This window comes from Hippichthys cyanospilos, chromosome 20, assembly GCF_059441005.1.
Source record: "Hippichthys cyanospilos isolate Australia breed blue-spotted pipefish chromosome 20, RoL_Hcya_1.0, whole genome shotgun sequence".
NCBI classification, from domain to species: Eukaryota; Metazoa; Chordata; class Actinopteri; order Syngnathiformes; family Syngnathidae; genus Hippichthys; species Hippichthys cyanospilos.
The window spans coordinates 7,071,636-7,093,151 of NC_142388.1; the positions used below are offsets into that span (position 1 = coordinate 7,071,636).

The 21,516-nt window shown below is 39.1% G+C and overlaps 1 protein-coding gene across 1 annotated transcript in view; it reads left to right on the plus strand.

Annotated features, from left to right (window-relative positions):
* lama2 (laminin, alpha 2) overlaps positions 1-21,516 on the plus strand; it is a 130,971-nt gene that overhangs the window by 61,363 nt on the left and 48,092 nt on the right. The window contains exons 19-32 of the mRNA XM_088403944.1: positions 656-783; positions 4,336-4,422; positions 8,232-8,443; positions 13,286-13,392; positions 14,286-14,558; positions 16,704-16,884; positions 18,058-18,194; positions 18,956-19,087; positions 19,318-19,422; positions 19,503-19,646; positions 20,508-20,684; positions 20,780-20,965; positions 21,045-21,163; positions 21,231-21,348. Of these exons, the coding sequence (XP_088260070.1) occupies positions 656-783; positions 4,336-4,422; positions 8,232-8,443; positions 13,286-13,392; positions 14,286-14,558; positions 16,704-16,884; positions 18,058-18,194; positions 18,956-19,087; positions 19,318-19,422; positions 19,503-19,646; positions 20,508-20,684; positions 20,780-20,965; positions 21,045-21,163; positions 21,231-21,348 (2,106 nt within the window). The remainder of the gene's footprint in view (positions 1-655; positions 784-4,335; positions 4,423-8,231; positions 8,444-13,285; positions 13,393-14,285; positions 14,559-16,703; positions 16,885-18,057; positions 18,195-18,955; positions 19,088-19,317; positions 19,423-19,502; positions 19,647-20,507; positions 20,685-20,779; positions 20,966-21,044; positions 21,164-21,230; positions 21,349-21,516) is intronic.

The window sequence follows — 21,516 nt, forward strand, 5'->3', positions numbered from 1 at the left end:
TCGTGCGATTCTGTAAACTTTGACCTTCGTCCCCCCGCGGTACACAACATACAATAGCTTTTCTGTTTCTTCATATTTCTTTGTGCTTTAAAAGGAATATATGACAAATATTTTCTGAAAAAGTGTATCATATTTTTCCGACTATAGGTCTCAATGAACTATTTGGAAAAGTTGCCTTTAGTAAGTGCCACAGGTTTGAAGGCTACCCTAGTTTTATGAGTATGGAGCAACAGAAGGAAAGCACTTGGTGAAAATGGAAATTCTACAGGGGGATGAGTATTTTTCTGTTAAATTCATGAGTTCAAAGTAAGAAATACGGAATAAAAGTGAAAGTTAATTTTGCGTTTTTTCTCAAAATGTCTATGCGTAGAAAAACATTGACTGCACATTCTAGGAAACAAAGTATATGGCTCAAATTTATTCTTTTTTTCTCGATTTAGCCCTTCTAAGATTGCATTCATTCATCTGCGATCTACCATATTTTCCAAATCATGAGGCGAAAGTAAATTGAAATTATGAAATACTGAAAAATATGATCAGTGAAATAATCAATTTCACGTGATTAGAAGCGCTAATAATTTGACGGCACCGCAGTGTGCTATGGCATCCTGATTGGGAGAAAGTGATTTAACCTTATAATGTCTGTTCACTCCAGGACTGTTCCCATCACACCACAGGCCCCCACTGCGACATCTGCCAACCTGGTTACTACGGTGACGCCACACACGGTTCGGCTACAGATTGTCAGCCCTGCGCCTGCCCTCTCAATGTGCCAAGTAACAAGTAAGTTACAATACCTCGACACTGAGGCTAATCCTAGAAATTGTCATCAAACGGTTCAATCTTTCCCTGCTGACCTTTGGGTCCCGCGCCACTCAATTCCTTCTTCGACCTCTCCATACTCATCATCTTCTTCCTTTGTTTTTTTTTTTTTTTTTTTTTTTTTTCAAGGCGTCACAGAAAAAAACAGCCCGATAGTAAAGCTCAAATATCACCGGAGCAGTTGGTGTAAATGTCATCGATGTTGGGTAGAATCGCTAAGATCCACCAAAAATCTGTCACAGCTGCTGACTCCGTCTTATGAAAGGAAGTTAAAACCGTTTGGAGCATTGCCTTTACTCTGATGGGCTAAGATCACAGGTGTCTAACTGACAAAATCATATTACTTCTGGATCGCTCCATAAAAATTGAGATCACATTGAGTCACTGCAATATATATGTTTAACTCGTTTGGAAGTATAATTGATTTCAAATGTCAAGCATAATAAGCATTTTAGCTTACAGGTATTTCCGGATGTAAAATGCTCTCAGGATCATAATATCATATTATATATATATATATATATATATATATATATATATATATATTTATGTGTGTGTGTGTGTGTCCGTATTGATGAGTCAGATTTGGTAGTTTTGTTCAAAAATGGTATTTTACAGGATGAGAATGTTGTTACAAAAGTCGAAATATATTTTATATTAGACAATTTTTGGTTAATTCTAAGATTTTACTCATTTACAATCTTCTTAGAAAATATTGACATTTTCAGTCAATCGAATAATAATAATAATAAGTTTAATAATAATAATAATAATAATAAGAATTATTATTCTTATTATCCCCCCCCCCACACACACACACACACACACACACACACATCATTTAATTGAAAAAAAAATACTATTTTATTTTATTTGAATGGGGGAAAAAAAAAAAAAAAAACATGTCCTAAATCCAGTTCCTGGACATATTGTCCTCTCACACATCCATTATTATTCCGACCATGACATCAAAACATAACAAAATTGTCTGTATTATCAGGCCAAACAAAAGGTCCGACAAGGATAAAGTCCTACTGGGAAACATAATGTTCTGAGAAACCTCCTGCTGCGGTGGAATCCACGCTTATCTCGTCAGGAGCCACACTGTTTACCAATTTGTAACTTCTTGCTGTTTGCCTATCAAAGGCTGGATTTACACTGCAGGTTTAAGTGCGTGATTCCAATTCAATTCCTATGGAGTGGATATAAAAAGTATACACACCCCTGTTCCAAATTAAGTTTTTATGCTATAAAAAGTATTATTATTAGCAAAACTGTTAAGTGCATGCTATAATATGGATGTTCTTCTTTTTCCTGCATAGACATAATTAAGGTTTTCTTCTATACGTGAACTAAAGTCAAAATTGGACATGTTTGTGTGTCTGGTCAGACATTGCAAACACACACAAAAAAAAGTTGTCTGTGTGTAGAACAGTAAACGGTGGAAAATAGACTTTCAATAGTTGTCTTTTGGCCACTGTAATTTATTTATTTTTAATAGAAAATTCCATGTACCGTATTTTCCGCACTATGAAGGCGCACTGGATTATAAGGCGCACCCTTAATTAATGACATTTTAAAACTTTTTCAATCACAAAATAGTAATACTCAAAGTAATAATAACTCAAATAATAACTCTAAACTCTCAATAGCATAACTGTCAATATGAGCAACCTTGTTCAACTGTAAACACACAAAAGAAACAGGTAAAGCTTACTTTATCAGTTCGTTCCCCATCTACCAATCCCAATCTCAATCTTGATCCATATATAAGGCGCACCTGATTATAAGGCGCACCATCAGCTTTTTTTTTTTTTTTTTTTTTTTTTTTTAAATAAGGCTTTTAGGTGCGCCTTATAGTGCGGAAAATACGGTATTTGTTGAATAGGAATAGTGAATTGAAATATGCCACCTCCGAGCGTACACACAGCAGCTGAAAATTCTCATGATGCAGTTGCAATGAGTCTTGTCCGAACTACCGAAAGCGAGACACATCTCTCTTTCAGTCTGCACAGCTTTCCCGTCTTCCCCATAACTTCCCCCTGTAGTAATAATAGCCTGGAGGTGGCGGGCCTGCACCCCTCCCCTTAAAAATAGCCCCCTATTCCCTAGCTTTCTTTCCAGCAAAACCTGTCACTCAAACAGCCGGTCAAGCAGACAGACTGTTCCACTTAGCGGGAATGTCAACGTTGTTAATGTGTAAAAAACAAAAATGTGTGGTGATTTAAACAGAATCAATCCAAAGTCAGTTTAATATTCAGTGAGGTTGTTTTTTTATTTACACCTGGGCTCAATTACCTTCATCCTAAGCACGCTTGGAGTCATTTCTGTCAGTTATCAACATCTAGCCATGCTATCTACTCTCATTTACTTGAGCTCTTGAGAAAATTAATCAATACTTTTGTGTTCATAAAGTGAGGCCGTTTCTAAACTTTTCCCTTCTTTCTAATCAGTCTGATCTGCAATGCTTTTTGCTTGATGAGTTTTTCTTATGTTTATTTTTAATTACTTTTTCCATCCATCACTACCGAGATCAGCTTGATATGGTTTTTAATTTGGTTCCTTTGAAAAAAATATTATATGTGTCATATAATCGGAAACCTTTATTAGTGACTGTTAAACCAGAATAAACAGGCATGGACGATATTCTGTCTTTAGGATAAAAAGATGGAAAGAGTTAAAAAAAAAAAACACTGGAGCTTACGTTTTCCTCTAAGGGCCACACAATGCCCCACCAAATAAAATTCAAGCTATAGATAGGTTTATGTTAAATCTGATTCAAAATCTAATACACATATTTACTTAAATCGGAACGTATTAAACCTTACACAGTAACTGTACTGTTATCCCTTCCCATCCCTTTGGCTGTAGTCATTTGCTGCAGTGCTGCCCTTTCCTCCTTCTTCCTTCCTTCCTTCTCGACTAATGAGGGTAGGAGTAGATTACAACTCCTGCCGTCATTGGTCGATAGTTAGGGTTGAAGGTGTGACGCTGCTTTGCGGTTTTTCCAATTATCGCTGAGGGGTTCAGCGAAAACTTTATTCTTGCTAGTACGTCGCAGTAAAAAAAGTTTTGCTACACTTTCTGAAGGTATTGAATTAGAATGTGCTTTCAAACTTTAGAGAGCTGTACATTTCTTCTGCTTCATATATTTGTTTTTTATGTGGGCCACTTGAGCTCACGCTGTCAGCTTGAACCGGTCTAGGCTCGGAACCCGAGCCTGCAGAACTATCTATAGTTTTTCAAAGAGGAGGGTGACTCTCTCTCACACTCACTCACTCTTCATTTGGGTTTCATGTTGAGCAGAGGTGTGCCGCAAGTTACGTGTGTTAATGTGTGAAAGTACAAGTGAAACTTAGGACAGGTGTGGGTGTGTACAGGGACAGGAACAATGGCCCTAACTCATCTCTGTCCTTTCTCCCTCTTCTTCATCCTCGTCGCCCCCTTCATCGCTGTGGGACAACGTCACGGAATCGACAATCAACAACTTTTACGTGCCGGCTACCATGACAGTTTCAGCCCAACCTGCCACCTTGGTGAAGGAGGAGAGCTACTATGTGACCAGTGTCAGCCTGGATACACCGGACCGAGATGCGACAGGTGACAACAAACTCATTTAAGCTCAGGGGCCACATGGAGGAAAATCTATTTGAGTGGGCCAAACTGGTAACATTGTGGTAAATAACGTGAAAACAACTAGTGTCACTTGGCGTCCGCCTCAAATTTCTGAGGTACCTGGTTTGCTTCCAGCTAGGGTCTTCCTGTGTGGAGTTTGCATGTTGTCCCCGTGCCTGTGTGGATTTTCTCAAGGTTTTGAGAAAGACCTTGCATGGTAGGCGTATTTGACACCACAAATTGCCTTGAAGTGAGCAATTAGAATCACAACGGTGGATGCTAATGCTAACGTGTACCCTGGTTTCATTTTCTGTCATTTAAAAGCTATTTTACAGAACTGTGGTCATTTTTTCTTGTACGTTGCCGGTGCTCATCCGGGCATTGCTTGCATAAGTAGCATAAGTACGAATTTTTGTCTTTTGATTGGGAACAGCGGACTACTAGTTTGGTCCGATTTTTTTTTTTAGTGGGTAGGATTATACCTCGGTGTGGGGCTAACACACAAAATTTTTTAAATCTAACCAAAAACAGATTTGTTGAAACTAATTGTGACTAGAGTTTTCAATGTGAGGTCAGCAAATGAGGACGTTTATTGCATTGACTATTATTAGTATAGCATAGTTTTTGTGTACATTTATTGTGAATATCTTACAAAAACAAAAAATCTGCGCTCTGTGAAGCCATTTTGAGGCAGATACCATGATTTCATCAAAACTGGCTGGTAGTAGGGATGGGCCAGAACAAATGCCAACGAGTGGTATCGGGCCTTATTACAAGGTATCAGTAATTGCGATTACAACCGATGCTAATATCAGTTGCTCTTGTAGCTCAAATGATGAATAAAATGTGGACCGCGACACCCTCTCTTATGGACAATCTACTCCTTACTGCGTTTTTGGATTTTGGAAGGATCCCAGAGTACTTAGCACCTTGAGATTCAAAATGCTTCGGAAATATGCATACTTTTTAACACCGATCTTCTATAACGTTGCATGAGCTTGCAGCCTATGAGCATGTGATTCTATAAGGTCTGGTTCAAGATCTGCTCTTGATATTTTATAGTCACTATTTTACTCGTAGTCAATCAATGACAAAAATCCTCACTTATCCTATAATAGCCCGTCAGGTCTTCCTTTGTCTCTCTTCTTAAGCTGCCCACGCTTTGAAGCTATTGTAACGTTTCCCTGAATGGACAGCTTCTGTAAGCCTTCCTGACAGTACTTTGTCAGCTTTATTGCGGAAAACCCTCATTTGCAAGACATCCCAAAACACAGAGTAAAGGCTGAGCCAATAGCCAATGATTTGTCTCATGCTGTGCAAGGAGCTGGTCATTCCAATTACATCTCACAAAGAAAAAAAAAAGGTTGTCCATATCCATTGATAGTCATTTGTGATATATTTGAGGACTATGTTTTTCTGTGCCTGGCCTGACATTGTGATTCATGAACTTTTGGTTCTATTAAAAGTCTGACTAGCTGTATATGCTAGTCTGCTTGCTGTGATGTGGCTCAATGACATATCAAGTAAATATAGACTACCCTCACTCAGGCTCCATGGATTACATTTGCCCGAGGGCAAACACTTAGTTATAATATGAAAGTTGCATTCAGAATGTGCACTTGAAATGTGTATCTGCGTAAGGTGAGAATTAATAAATGAAAAGTTGTAAAGGTGTGAGAAAGAAGTTGAAATGTAGGGGAAAATATTGTAATGTGAAAAAAAAGATTGAAACGTTAGGAAAAAAACTCCAGTTAGCATAAGTTGCTGGTCTGCATAGTCTACATGCCACAGGACAATCTGTCTGCCTTTTAGTCTTTTTATAAACGCCATCGCCCACAGGGGCGAGGCAAAATGACCGGCTGTCATTCCAGACTTTTAATGGCAGATAGGCATCATCGTTGCTGCAGAACCCACCATTAACAAAAAACAGACGGGTACGGAAAATGTGGGCGCTCTGTTTAGTGTAAGTCAATTGTGAATGACGTTAGAAGGACAAAATAGGAGTTGTTTGTGAATAACTACACATTAAAGACTTAAATGCAAACAATGGTTAGAATTGAAAAAAGATTGTTACTTGCAAATAAAAATATTGAGATGCTATAAAACTGTTGCATACCAATAATAGAAGACCTTGAACACATAGAAAGAACTTTCACGACAGCCTTACATTGACGTTACAAAAAAGACAAAACAGAGGATGACAAGCAACATAAACAGTGTCAAAAAGAGACAAACTAAATACAGAAACAAACAAAAAGCAGGACATTTTTTCTTTCAATCTTGGGACCCATGGCTAACCAATTCAAGTTTGAATTAAGCACTAAAATGCACAATAATACGATTTTAAAAGCACTCACACAACATCAAGTCTTTAGCATGTGTTTAGCAGTGACACCGTGACGGCGACCAATAGCAGACCAGCATCTTAGTGACGCGTTGCAGCGCAGGTTGATGCGAACAGATAATAAAAGCAATTACCTAAAAACGCCTGAGGAGGGAGGCAAAACATAAACACAGACAACCCCACAGGTCATGACAGTTCTTTATGCCATAAAGTGGAAAGATGCCGTGAAGGGGGACAAAAAAAAAAAAAAAAAAACTTGAAAAAAATGTAAACCAAGGACGCCGTCACCCGGGGGTCCACTTTATCTGGGATTGAATGTTTGGACAAAATACGTCCCCGGCATTGAATGAATTAAAAAGGCTTTTTACATGAAATGTTATCCGTTGCTGACACCCTTGTTAACTTACTCCAGACCATTCCGATTTAAATGACAACAAAAGATCCAAATCCAAATTTTGGGGTTGGCCCACCTGATTGCACAAGTTGAGAGTGGAAAATAAAGGGATTGCCTCTTTAAAAGGTCATCAAATGAATCTGATGTTGATATTACAAAGGTTAGCGGCATTGTTAGTATAATTCTCAGCGAATACAAATTAGTGGCTCTGAAAACACATTAAAAAGTGACCTCTAAAATAGACAGCGTCTCAATTAATCTGTATTTAACTCTGCATTGAAGAATAAAAAGGGCGACATAATAAAGAGCTGTAACATTTGACATACAGTAGTAAATCAGGAAACAATTTCGAACTTTCGATCTCGTTGTCAACTTCCTGCGATGGTTCTGATTAGTTGTCCGTCGCCCCCACCACCATTTTCTGAACCCGCAACTATAAATAGTGTCAATTCTCGAGGGCTTCTTATGAAATGAAACATCGCCGCCAAGGAGAGAACGGAATGAAAAGGAGCGCGGATACATATGTGTTTTAATATTGTCCAAGTTAGATTTTATCTGAAGGTAAAAATGCAGTTTTCTCAGAGCACACACATATGCACACACACGTATACACACAAAAGCTAATAAACCAGCCGTATTGAGTACCATAGAGGGTCAACGGTAATAACGGCTGGCTGCTCTTGACTCCTTTCCACTCTGTCCTTTTCCACTCCCTCCTCTCTAAACTCAATTCTCTCTGCAATCTGAAGACCCTTCTATTCCCCTCTTGTCCCCCTCTAGTCCTCTCATGCCCCCCTCCCCCCAATAACACCAAATCTTTTCTTATTTCGTCTCAATTTTTTTCACTCTGCTCACGACATGGAGCGGCGCCGACAATCAGCTTTTGGACTTCGTTTCATTAAGAATCAAATGAAAGCATATAAAAGCAGAAACAGTTGGAATGTTGGAACATTTGCGTGTCCTTGTACCCGTTTACTAATTCAATAATTCATGTTGGCTATTGAATTTGGTTAAATTCCAAATTAAACAAACGTCATCTGTCACACGCTCTCCTAGATGCTCCAACGGGTTCTACGGACAACCAATCGTCCCGGGAGGCTTCTGCCAGCCCTGTGATTGCCACGGTAACCTGGATCTATCAACGCCCGACAGCTGTGATCCAATCACGGGCCGGTGTCTGCACTGTCGACATGGTTACGGAGGCGTGGCTTGCGACAGCTGTGACGACGGTTTCTTTGGCGATGCCATCACTGCAAAGAACTGTCAGCGTAAGTTGCAGAAAAATAGAATCATAACGCATATATGTATATATGTGTATATATATATATATATATATATATATATATATATATATTTAATTTAGATCAGATTTATTCGCATGTGTGGACAGCTACATTTTTAAAACACTATATAAGGAAAAGTACGTATAATGATTGATGTCATAAATAGCCAAAACTAGGACAAAATGCCTAGTTTAAAATGCTTTGGGGACTATAATTAGCAAAAAAGATTTTAAAATAATAAAATTCATCACAATTCCAAGTGTGTTTGGAAAGGCCACTAAATAAACTAATTTGACTCATCGCCGTTACCAGAAAGCCTTGACATATTTAGTCATTTATTTTTAATGACTACAATGTAGACCATTTTAATTAACTTTTAATTATCTTTCTATTTTTTTTTATATCTGGCCCTCAGTTGAAAGTTTGGTCTAAGGTCTGACGTTTTTCATATTGATCAGTCGCTCGTTAAGACTGGGATTAATTTAGCTGCATTGAATTCCGTTACTTCAATCAGACGTGGCACATTTGTCACGTCTTTTCATCTTCCGTCAACTAATGTGGCATATTGTCATAAAAAAAACTTGAGGGGTGACAACAATGCAATTTGACAACTTACTTCTGCCTTTGAACTTGCGCGCCCACTCACAACTGGACTCTATCAAGGTTATGACCTTTTGTTTTGTAATCAGTAAATCGTCTTACAGAAAGCATCAAGTTTGAGGTTCAAAATTAGATTAACACAAGTAAAAGACATTAAAGACTACAACTGTAATGAATTGATTGAAATGATTCTTTTTTTTATACTCGTGATTATAATAAAAGATTAGCTTTCGCTAGCTTCTGTGTATCAACAGAGGTGTCACACTTATAAGTGATGTTTTCCATGTGAAAACCTCAATTGTTACAAAGCGTTGTTTTTAGTCCGACTGCGGAAAGCGTCAGTATTCCATCTGGAGTGTGTTCTGCGCGCGTTTTGCCACCCGCGCGCTTCGTTGTGTCGCTTGGCCGGCTAGCCGTAGCGGTATGATGCCGGGTCGGCTCGCTGGCAGCCAGTTGCGTTGAAAAGCGAGAACACAGAAGTCTATCCGTGTAAAACCGAGATATACGTGCGCATATGGTGATTGTCTGAAAAGCGAGACCTGTTTTGTTGTCGCCCGCCGCCGCCGGGAAAAGAATGACACCCCGTAGCGAGCGGTAGACAGGCCAGCCAATCAGCAGACAGATAAAACACAAAAGCAGCGAGATGGGCTGACTTTTGACTATTAATGTATGTTTGATAGTTCATTGTTCTGTAGCTGTTTTCCCTCCACCCAGCTAAATGGTTATTGATTAATCGGCCTGATCTATGGCACTATTCCAGTGCTGATTGGCTGCTCATGTCTGGGAGATGGAGGGTTGTTATCGATCCTGTGCAAATGACAAAAGACTAGCAGGAATTATTAAAAGACAATAACTCTCGTTCTGTCTCTCCGTCTCTCTTTATCGCTCCGAGTCTTAATGAATTTTATTGAGTGGCGCCGCAGAGTTTGGGTCAAGTCCATTTGTGTTCCATTAGACTGTAAAAATGCCACATTTTTTGGTTTGTTTTGAGGTCACTTTTCACATCCGTGGCCATTTATGCTGTAGACATCCCTCCTGGAAACATTACCGCATGGTTTAATTCATTTTTTTAAAAGTGAACCTGGCGATAGAGCGATGTGTCTGAGGATTCAATTCAATAACAATATAACACTAGCTATTTTTCACTCGACGAAAGGTCTTCCGGACATTGTCGGGTTGATATGCGAGTTGTGCCATTACTCTTGTTCAATCACAGGAAATGAGTGGATACATAGTAATTCAATAACGTAATAAAGGTTCCTCCCTTTGACTTAATGAAGGTTCCGTCTGTGCTTTGCAGATCAATACAACCTTCAGGATCATTTTGAAACCACATAATTTCAACTCTGCTCTTACCCTGGCAGGCAAAAAGTCTGGTTTGTGGTAAAATGCAAAAATCAATAAGATTTTGAAGATACAGGCTCAGCCTGACAATTTGATGACAGAAGGTAGACTACTGTAGACCTTAGACCAGTTAAAAACTTTTCAAAGCTGCGGAGCTGGTAGTATACTTTGATTTTAGTGGCCTTAATCAAAGCACAGGAAATACGTACAGATTTGGTCCGCCACTGATGTATGCAGTGATGCTATTTACTACGTTATTTATAAATGTGAGCACAGTGTGCATCAGACCCTTCTGAATTATTGTAAAATTAAATTGAACCTATTTTCACACTTTGATCTTGAGTCAATATAATACCACAATGTCAAATACCTTGACAACTGAATTTAAAGCTGGGAGACAAATCAGCTCTGTTCACACCCACAACGGCGCAGATTTCTTACGTTTATGTGTTTTTTCTTTGCTTTATTGTATTACATTTGTTCATTGTACCACTTTTTATGTAGTTGCAATTCACTTTCATTTGGTCTGAGTTTGAAAACCCTACATGGGTTATACCTGATTTTTGAGAAAATTAAAAACTACTAGCCAGAAAAAAACATGGAACCATTAATATTGTTCAATTTTAGTTTTAAACAAATAATTTGTATAATTATAGGTCTCCCGCCTTAAAGACGTGTCCTTGTCGCCCTGTGGTAAATAATCCATTTTTAAACTTAGCCGACGTAATAGCGTTTCGTGAAAACACCAATCATTCGTCGTTATATGAAATGACTGATTGCTGAGTAACACCGGATTGTTTCCATGCTATTCAAACATTATCATCCCCATCATCAAAGGACAGGCCGGACAAAAAACAGCCCAAAAAGCCCACATTTCAGGCCATAACAAGCCTCGCATTGTGGCGACTGACAGAATGGAGTCCAGATGGTCCCCCAAAGGGTGAAACCAGAGGGGCGAGAGACTGAGCGAATGTGTGTGAAACTGTTTTTTTTATACGTGCATGTACACTTGCATGCTTCAACATTCATTTGCATGTTTGGATGTGTAGGTGTGTGCTCGTACGTGCTTGTCTGCCTGGTTGCGTTTGTATGGAAAGCCCAAATGTCGTGTTCCGTCGCATGTGTGTTGATACGTCTTCCTCTGTGTGAGTGTGGACATCTGCTGTCGTCTTTTTTTTTTTTTCTCACTTTCTCAACCCACACTCAGGTCCGTCCTTCTGTCTGCTTTGCATCTAGCGTGAGATGAGCGAGTACATGTGTGGCAATGTGAGGCGAGCTACTCTTTAGACGGACTTTTCCTTTTTTATTTTTTTTTGTCGGTGTGTAGTCGTGTGTGACAACCTCATTTGCCAGATGGGAGTTGTGATGTTCTGGCTTTTAATTGCTCTTCTAAGAGGCTGATTGGCATGTGGGTTTGTGAGTCTCGTGAGTTTTTTCAGAACAACTCAAACACACAAAAGTTTAAATAACATAAAGAAGACTGGAAGTCAGAAGAGGGCATATACGTCCAAGGTTTAACAGTCCTTGTGAGGGTGATAAAAAACAGTCTGAACAAGAAAGTCATTTATGATTTTAAGATGCAAGTACATCAAATATATATATATATATATATATATATATATATACACACACACACACGCACATGCAGTATACACAGTGGACGAAACTGTCATCAGTCCGTCGGTGTGTTTTTACACAACCTTTTGCCACCACTAGAGCGACACTTTATTTTAGTATGTATACTGAAAATCAACACCACGTCTGTGGTTCTACAGTTATACTGCAATTGAAAGACAGCACAGTTGTACTCATGTAACACAAAAATAAGGCCAGCTAAGGGATTTAACCCTAGCCTATATATTTGAGAAATGCAGGGGACAAGAGTGCAACTAACAATCATGTCCACTGGATGGCATTATAATGCTTTACATGAGACTCAACTGGTAGATGTCTGTTCTCATTTATAGCTGCCTGCCCTACAACTATAGAAGACGGTTTCATTCCCATTTGTCTAAATTTCATCCGTCACATACACTACAAGTAAAACAAAGTATTGCTGGGGTTGAATTAAAAAAACATTTTTAATTAGGGGATTATATAACTTCGATCTTAAAAGTAAAAATGATCTTGCATTTCCTGGCCAAGAACCAATCAGCGAAAAAATCAGCAAGAAACTTGAAACCAGGACTCAAAAAGGGAGCGACTACAAATAAATCTCCGGTAAAGCCAGCTGTGTTATAGCTGTAGTAGTGTACAGCTACTTTTGTACATAAACAATATCAGATGAATTAAAAGTTTGGGGACTCACTGCAGGTTTTAAACTATTTCCCAAGAATTTAACCTTCATTTTCAAAGAGGAAATAAGGCTGGGAAGATTTATTTGAAAAGAAAAATCATATAAAGGAAAAGAATATTGTACATTCCTTTGATGCTCTATCCACAATATACAGAACGGAGTCAAAACAAGCAATTTTGAAGGGAATGCAGAACCTTCACTAAGCAATATTTGGTCTGAATGGAAAATATGTGCCCCAAGAAGAACTAAATTAGAACTAATAATGTCCTCTCAATAAAACGTGTGTGTGTTTGTAAAATATGAAATTTAAAGTACAGTCCTACTTCTTTTTTTGCCCAAGAAATACTTGAAGAAATAAAACAGCCATTCCACACCTCTTTAATCGAGCCTTGATTTGTGCTTTTTCTAAAATAAAGAGACGTGGCCTGAAGACTTTATTTGGGAAGAGAAGCACTTTGCTTAACAGGATAATAAAGTGGATGTCAACAGCTAATCCTGGAGACGACCTTAAGCACTTTAAAGTAGCGTCAAGTGAACTCTTCAAATCCACATAATTGATGCAAAATATGACACTTCTCCTGTTGCAGGCTGTCAGTGCCATATTAATGGCTCCATCTCGGAAGTCTGCGACAAGGAGAGCGGGCGGTGCCAGTGCAGGGAAAATGTGATTGGACGCCAGTGTGATGACTGCATGGTAAGTGTTTTGACACGCTAATGCACCGTGCTCACAATTTCTTCCGGCACCATTCCCATTCCTGTCGCTTTGAAATGACCTTATGATTATGACGACGATTATCGCTTTCCCCCCACTCTCATTTTTTATTGTTTTATCAAAACTAGTACAATGGTGTCTTGATTTAGTTATCGTATTTTCCGCATTAGAAGGCGCACCCTCAATTAATGATATATTTTAAAACGTTTTCCATTTATAAGGCGCACCGCATTATAATGCGCAACAGAAGAAGCAGTCAAACTTTATTAATAGATTACAAACCAGCTTTCTGACAACTTCATTCACTCCCAAAATGAATAAACAACTGTCTTATGTTTTATTTTATTAGTATTTCCGTGACAGTTTATCTTTGAACAGTAAAGTATAACATGCAGTGCAACATTTATATCAGGGAACTTTTCCTCCAGTGCAATCACAATATAGTAATACTCAAAGTAAAAACAATAATAACTCTAAACTCTCAATAGCATAATAAGGCAATGTCAATATGAGCAACCTTGTTCAACTGTAAACACATAAAAGTAACAGGTAAAGCTTACTTTATCAGTTCGTTCCCCATCTACGAATCCCAATCTCAATATTGATCCATAAATAAGGCGCACCGGATTATAAGGCGCACCATAGCGCCTTATAGTGCGGAAAATACGGTAAATGTCACAAATGTATTTCCAGATGTATCTCTAATGTTTATTTTTAACCTTAATTTTACAATCCATGTACAGATGCAATGATGAGGACATTAAAACCATGGGAAAGCAGATATCGTCCCATGCCTAAATGCAATACAAACACAAATGTTCCTATTTTTCCCATCTTTTCGTATTTCCACGTGATCTGTGTTGTGATTGGTCCAGCCTAACTACCGGTGGGATGCCGAGCGTCACCAGTGCGTGGCCTGCCGCTGCACCCACCTCGGTTCCGTCTCTCAACGCTGCGACGTTGAGGGCCGCTGTATATGTCGCCCGGGATTTACGGGCGCGCGCTGCGACCGCCGTCGCCAAGGTTACGAGAGGCGGGAAACAAGGCGCCCGGTGGAGCGCGTCCCCGTGGAGGCCGTGCAGCGGAGATTCGGCGGCCCGTCTCGCACGGGGGGTTGTCCGAGGGGGGCGTACTGGCCCAGTGCTGCGGTAAAACTGCACGGGAACCATGCTTGGCATGCGGCACGGTTGTGGCGATTTCAAGTGTGAATATCGGTGTGTGACGTTATGATTAACGGGCTTTCGAATTTATTTTTTTATATACATGTTTAACAAGGTCAGCGCATGCCCTCGGAGTTAACACATTTGCCTCACAGTTGAGAGGTCCAGGGTTGGAATCTCATTCATTTTCCCTTGCACTTGAATTTCCTCCCGAATTCCAAAAATATCCACGTTAGGTTAACGAAAATCTATAAATTATCAACAGGTGTGAGTGAGTGTGACTTGTTTATAGATTACATGCCAACTGGGATTGTCTGGTGACTTAATATAATAAAGAGAAACAAAGAATGGAGGCAGGGATCGGCAATATTCATTTTGGAATAAGACACTGACGCCACATATTCCTGATTCCATGCTATTCAAATCCTTTATCATGAAAAAATAGAGTGTGCATTATGTCGACTTTTCCATTTACTTTCACCTTATACCCGCCCACCAAAAAAAAAAAAAAAAACAATACAACAGTCCTACATAGTTTCTGTTGAAATAACAGTAATTTTGAATTATTTAATTTGTCTGGCATCAGACATAATATACTTTGTTTAAATTTAATAATGATTTATTTATAATGAACCATTTGTTAAAAAAAAAAAAATGTTTTTACACAGTCATCAGAAGCCTTTCAAGTTTCACTCCAGGATACTAAAGTCGTATAATCAGAAAAAAATATTTGTTTTAGAATTTTCAGGGCTCAACACGCCATCATAGCCAGATATGTCAAAAATTAGTTTGCAGTATATGTTGTACTAAAGTTCTTACCTGATTCTTCTTGTGTTTTGCCACGCTTTGTGAGTCCAGGAACGTAGAGCATGTCAATTCCTTCGGGTTGCTGCAATCTTTCGCCGATGTTGGTCCAAAATTTAAGCAGTACCTCGTAAAACTTGCATTTTATGAGCTGGTCTTCACGCTCACGATTGTTTTGCAAAGCAAAAATATGCAGAGTAGGATTGCATTCAATGATATTCTCAATATCCTGGTTCGTGCTCTGTTTGCTACCCTTGTCATTTCTGTCCAATGGGAGCACTCACGTGTGTCGATGTATTTAATGAACGGAGATTCTTGTAAAAATAAATAAATAAATAAATAAATAAAGTGAATATAACAAAACAATAGGGGGAAAAGTCTGCTTTCAACAGGCCCAAATAAATAGGAGCAAGGCACCTTTCTGGTTTGAATACACGCTAACAACTTAAGACAACAAGAAACACCTGGATAAGGGCCTGGATGAAGCTGATTGGTCAACAACAAGGGCCCAGGTTATTGGCCATTTATTGGCCCAGGTTGGCAACTGGGCCCTTGTTGTTGACCAATCAGCTTCATCCAGGCCCTTATCCAGGTGTTTCTTGTTGTCTTAAGTTGTTTGCGTGGATTCAAACCAGAAAGGTGCCTTGCTCCTATTTAAGAAAGAAGATTGAAAAAGAAAACATAAGCCATGAAAACAAAACAAAACAAAAAAACATCAATCCAAAATATATATCTAATAGTACCAGCCATACGTGGAACCTCCTTTAGGATTTGAAAAAATGAATAAGTACTTGTGATTGAACATTTGAGCCGTAAAAAATGCAAAAATGTCTTTTTTTTTGGGGATTGAAGAAGTTATTTTAGAAATTTGTAAGGGGTATTTTATTAATAACCGGAATCATTGTTTTGTAGGTGTTTATATTAAGCCCTGAAGAAAATCCATTAAAAAAAAAAAAAAAAACCCATCTGGCATTGTTTCACACTTTGAAAATATTTGAAGTAAACCCTGCTGTGTGCTTTTGACATTTTGCCCGAATTGCATGATTTGCTGTCATTTTTAATACAATGGATTTCATTTTTTTTTCAACCCAGTCTGCTAACTCAAAATTGTGTTTTTTCTTTTTTAGTGCTGTGTTCAATGACATCAAAGGTTTCAGAATAAAAATATTTATTGGCCAAGCATCTACTAACACACTGTATATATTCACTATGCACAGCATTTACAGTATGTGAAGCTAAAATAAAGTGTGCAGTGAAGCTTTCCGCTCTTTAAGCCGTTTGGAAGTCTTGGCAGCCCTTTTCACCTTGCCCGCTCCTGTTTGTCTCCAGGCTCAGACGTACGGTCTTGCCATAGGTGGACAGTGCGTACCGTGTCACTGTAACTCCTTCGGCTCCAAGTCGTTTGACTGCGATGAAAACGGTCAGTGTCGGTGCCAGCCGGGTGTCGCCGGCCCAAAGTGTGACCGCTGCTCGCGAGGATTCTTCAACTTCCAGGAAGGAGGGTGCACACGTAAGAAAAGCCGCAGAGTAATCCAGCGGTTCTCAGATGGGGATACAGGTGCCCCTGGGGGTACTTGAAGGAACTCCAGGGGGTACTCGAGTTTTAAAATACAAAAAATACGTTTTGGGAAAATGTAAGCCAGATGTTCAGTAGGTTATTCAATTTCACTCTTTAAAAAAATCCAGATTCTCCCTCAGAATGGTTTGAACCAACTTGTCACATTCCACCTCTCGTTACCTGTCAAGTTAATGATTTATTTTCGTGAACACATCTCAACTATCATCCCAAAAGTTGAATATTTTTCTTTGGACAAATATTATAATTATTTCTGAGAAAAAGTCTGTCGCTTTATGTTACTATTTATTTTTGTGGACAAATGTTAATCATTATGTTAATGCTTTATATGAACAGATCTATACTGTAATCCCAAAAGAGGATGTTTTATGGTTAATAATTTTCTGTGAACAGCTATAATTATTTCTTTTTAGTGCAGGCCTGATTCTTTCTGTTGATTATTTTTTGTGGACAAATATTTATTAGTGACTCATAGGCTAACCTCCACTTTAATAGAAGCAATGGCTTTCCTTGTGAATCCAAATGCTTCAAAGTTTCTATTTCAAGCCTGTAGTCTCATAATTGGTAATGTTTATATTTGAACTTCTCTGATGTTTGACTCATCCGTTGCGAATACTCGGCACGGCGGGGAGCAGGTGTCGCAAACTTTATTTGCGCTGCCGAAAATGAGGATTAAGTGCGGTGACTATGAATAGCGCTTCCCCCCCATCATATCTTCCTAGGCAAGATGTCAAGGATGCCAAGCAAAATTGACAGCCAAGAACAAGCAGGAACAAACAGCTAGCTCAGTCACACCGGCGTCACAAATGATAAGCTTAGGATTTATTTGCTATGGCTCATTTTGAAGTTTCGCCCGTAAATATGATGCTTGTGTTTTTGAGGTCGCACCTATTTTACAGTGAAACAAATCAGAAGTTAAATATCCTGCTGCTTACTCTGAAGCCATATCTTTAAAAATATTTTAAATGAAACAGTGATGGTGGTTACGCATGCAACGCATTCCTGCGTTAGTGATTTGAGTTATGAAATATTTATTCCCGCAATAAAAACGATCAAGAGGAATTATTGGGTATAAGGTGCTAATATTTCTCCTCCGCTCTGTCACAGCATGCCACTGCAGCCACGTGGGCAATAACTGTGACGCCGACACAGGACAGTGTATCTGTCCTCCAAACACACTTGGCGAGAGGTGCGACCGCTGCGCCCCAAATCACTGGGGCCATGATATCATGACTGGATGCAAGGTACCATGACCACTGCAGTCCATGTAATTTATCATGCACGGCTCAGTAACAAAGGAACCACTTTCAACTACTTGAAAGTCAGGCTGTAACACTCTGAAATTGGACCCTTCAAAGCACGACTTTGACTCATACACATACTCACCTGTATACATATAGGGGTTTAAAAAATGAATTCAAAAGGTTAATGTCATTTGTAATACAACAAAAATACAGATTTTCGACAGCCCGCCACACACACACACATATATATATATATATATATATATATATATATATATATATATATATATATATATATCCATGGCACAGCACGTCCGCCTCACAGTTCCTTCCTGTGTGGAGTTTGCATGTTCTCCCCAGGCCCTTTTTGTCTGCAGTACTCCGGTTGCCTTCCATATTCCAAAAACATGCACGGCAGGCATATTGGACATACAAAATTGTCCTTAGGTGTTATTGGGCACGTGAATGGTTGTTCGTCTCTGTGGCAATTCTGCCTACTGCCTGCCTGACGCCAGCTGGGATAGGCACCAGCAAGCCTGTGACCCTTGTCAGGATAAAAATCAGAAACAAATGAAGAAATAAATAAAAGCATGTCTTAAGAACAGCTTGATAGTACTATTAAAAAAAAAGAGGTGTTTTGAGGTGGCGGCACGTTCAAGGGCACCTTGAGAAAAGCCAAAAAGCATCTCTCCATCTTGTGGTTTGGCTTTTATTTTTGTTGGTTCCATTTGAGTAAAAATGTTATTGGTTTGCGTGCGCAGGAGTGTGGCTGTAGTGTTGTGGGTTCCGTGACACAGCAGTGTAACGTCAACACCGGTTGCTGCCTTTGCCACGACTCCTTCAGAGGAGAGAAATGCAACGAATGTCAGCTGGGCTACAGAGACTTTCCCCAGGTAATTACAATTAACTTAAGTACATAATTGCTTTAGGTAATCAATTTCATTAACTAATTTTAAGAACCATTTTTAGCCAAACACTTAAAAATTGAAAGTAAGTATCCAGGATGAAATCTCTGGACTTGAAAAACAAAGAAGAAAAAAAGTAAAAATGTAATTTGGCTTGAATGATTTAATGATTTTTTAACAATTGTCGTGAAAATGAAGTAATTATCTCTTCCCGACAGTGCACAGCGTGTGAGTGTAACATCTCAGGATCGGAAAGTGAAACTTGCGACCTGGAGCGAGGAATTTGTGCCTGCGCAGATCGAACTGGGAAGTGCAGCTGCAAGGTATATACATATATATGTGATGGCAATTTGAAGTGTATGACTTTGACAAAAACACACTAAACCTCTACATATTCTTAAAGGAAAATGTGATGGGAGACTACTGTGACCGTTGCAAGCCCAACACGTTTGGATTGACCCTACAAAATCCACTTGGCTGCAGCAAATGCTACTGTTACGGCTTGACAAACTCCTGCACCGAGTCACAGGGACTCATCAGGATGTGGGTGGGTACACACAATCTTTGTTGACTTATAAATTGCAACAAAGTGACTTGAGATACCCATTGGAAGTATTTTGAGGATTTTTAAGAGTTTTTTTTCACACATCATTCTTGCGGTATTTTAGCCAATGAATGGAACACTCCTGGTAGTGTGATAACAAAGTGGTTGTGCAATGTGGAACTTTGACATGTTGTCACCATTTGGGTAAAATTTCAGCTCCCTAGTGCCTAATGCTTTCCCTTTGATGTAAAAACCTAGGGATTGAACAAAATACTGCACTAGGGTTAAGGAAAAATGTAAATGCGTGTTGGGGTAGAAATAATATTGAATTAATATGTGACCGTCTCTACTAATATGCAAACATTATACAATATAAGCTTAATAAAGTTCAGATACTGCCTTTCTAACCTAGCCTTTCCAAAAACTAAAAAAAAAGATCCCTGATCCTTTTTTAAAAACACTCCAGTCAATGATATCCCAGAGTCTATAATGAACTCCTGATATCATTTGCCTAACTGAAATGAAAACAAATAAAATGAGAGACAGCATGGATGAAAAACACTTTGATTTACTTCGGGCTGTTGGTAATAACTCAAAATATTATTCAAATTACTCAAATATTATTCATATCAAACAGCAATAGTTAAAAAGTTAAAAACACCTGCAAACACTTTCACAGTAGAAAGCGGACCCTGCTTTTTTTTCGGGGCTAGAAAACAAGCCTGGTCACGAATAGCAAATTCCTGCATAACATGATTATAACTGTCAAAAATTTCAACATTTCAATTGAACGGCTATTGTCAACCGATGCCAAATATGACACGTACAAACTATTTTTTTTCCACAACTGTCTATGCATTTCAGCTCACAATGAGGCGAGAGCAGACGGTGCTCCCCCTGGTGGATAAAAACAGCATTGTTGAGACGAAAACAGGCGTAAGCTTCCAACACCCCGAGATCCTCGCACATGCTGAGCTGGTCACCACAGTTCTTTCTGAGCCTTATTACTGGAAACTACCACAGCAATTCCGAGGCTCCATGGTAGGTAAACTCTCATATATATATATATATATATATATATATATATATATATATATATATATATATATAGTCATTGATCCATCCTCCCCAACTAGATCACAGCATACGGTGGGAAGTTGAAGTACGCTGTGTACTACGAGGCCAGAGATGAAACCGGGCCCTCGTCGTACGAACCTCAGGTCATCATCAAGGGTGGCGCTAACCACAACATCGTGATGACACGGCACGTAGCCGGACTCCAGATTGGTCAGCTCACGCGGCAGGAGATTGACATGACAGAGGTATGTTGAAGATTGGGCAATTGAAATTGTCTTTTGCTTGTGTTATGTTTAATTTACAATGTGGTATCTCTGATTATAGCACGAATGGAGGCATGCAGATGGACAGCCAATGACACGTCAAGACTTTATGGATGTTTTGTTCCATGTGGACTACATCCTCATCAAGGCGTCACATGGCAACCAGATGAGACACAGCCGGTAAAACGCAAACTCTTTTCTTAAATACAGGCATCCGAACTAAAATACATTTTTGTGTCCCTGGCAGTATTTCAGAAATCAGTCTCACTGTGGCAGAGGCAGGTACACCCACCAGGGAGAGTGAGAAAGCCTACCAAATAGAACAATGTGAATGTCCGATTGGATACTCCGGACTGTCCTGTGAGGTGCGTCCATGACCAAATAAGCACAAATGAATACTTAAATACAGCATACAAGCATTACTTTTTGGAGGATGTCTCTGGATTTTGTTTGTTATTTTGAGGAAAGGATCACCATTGGATGGATGGATGGATGGATGGATGGATGGATAGATGGATAGATAGACTTTAGGC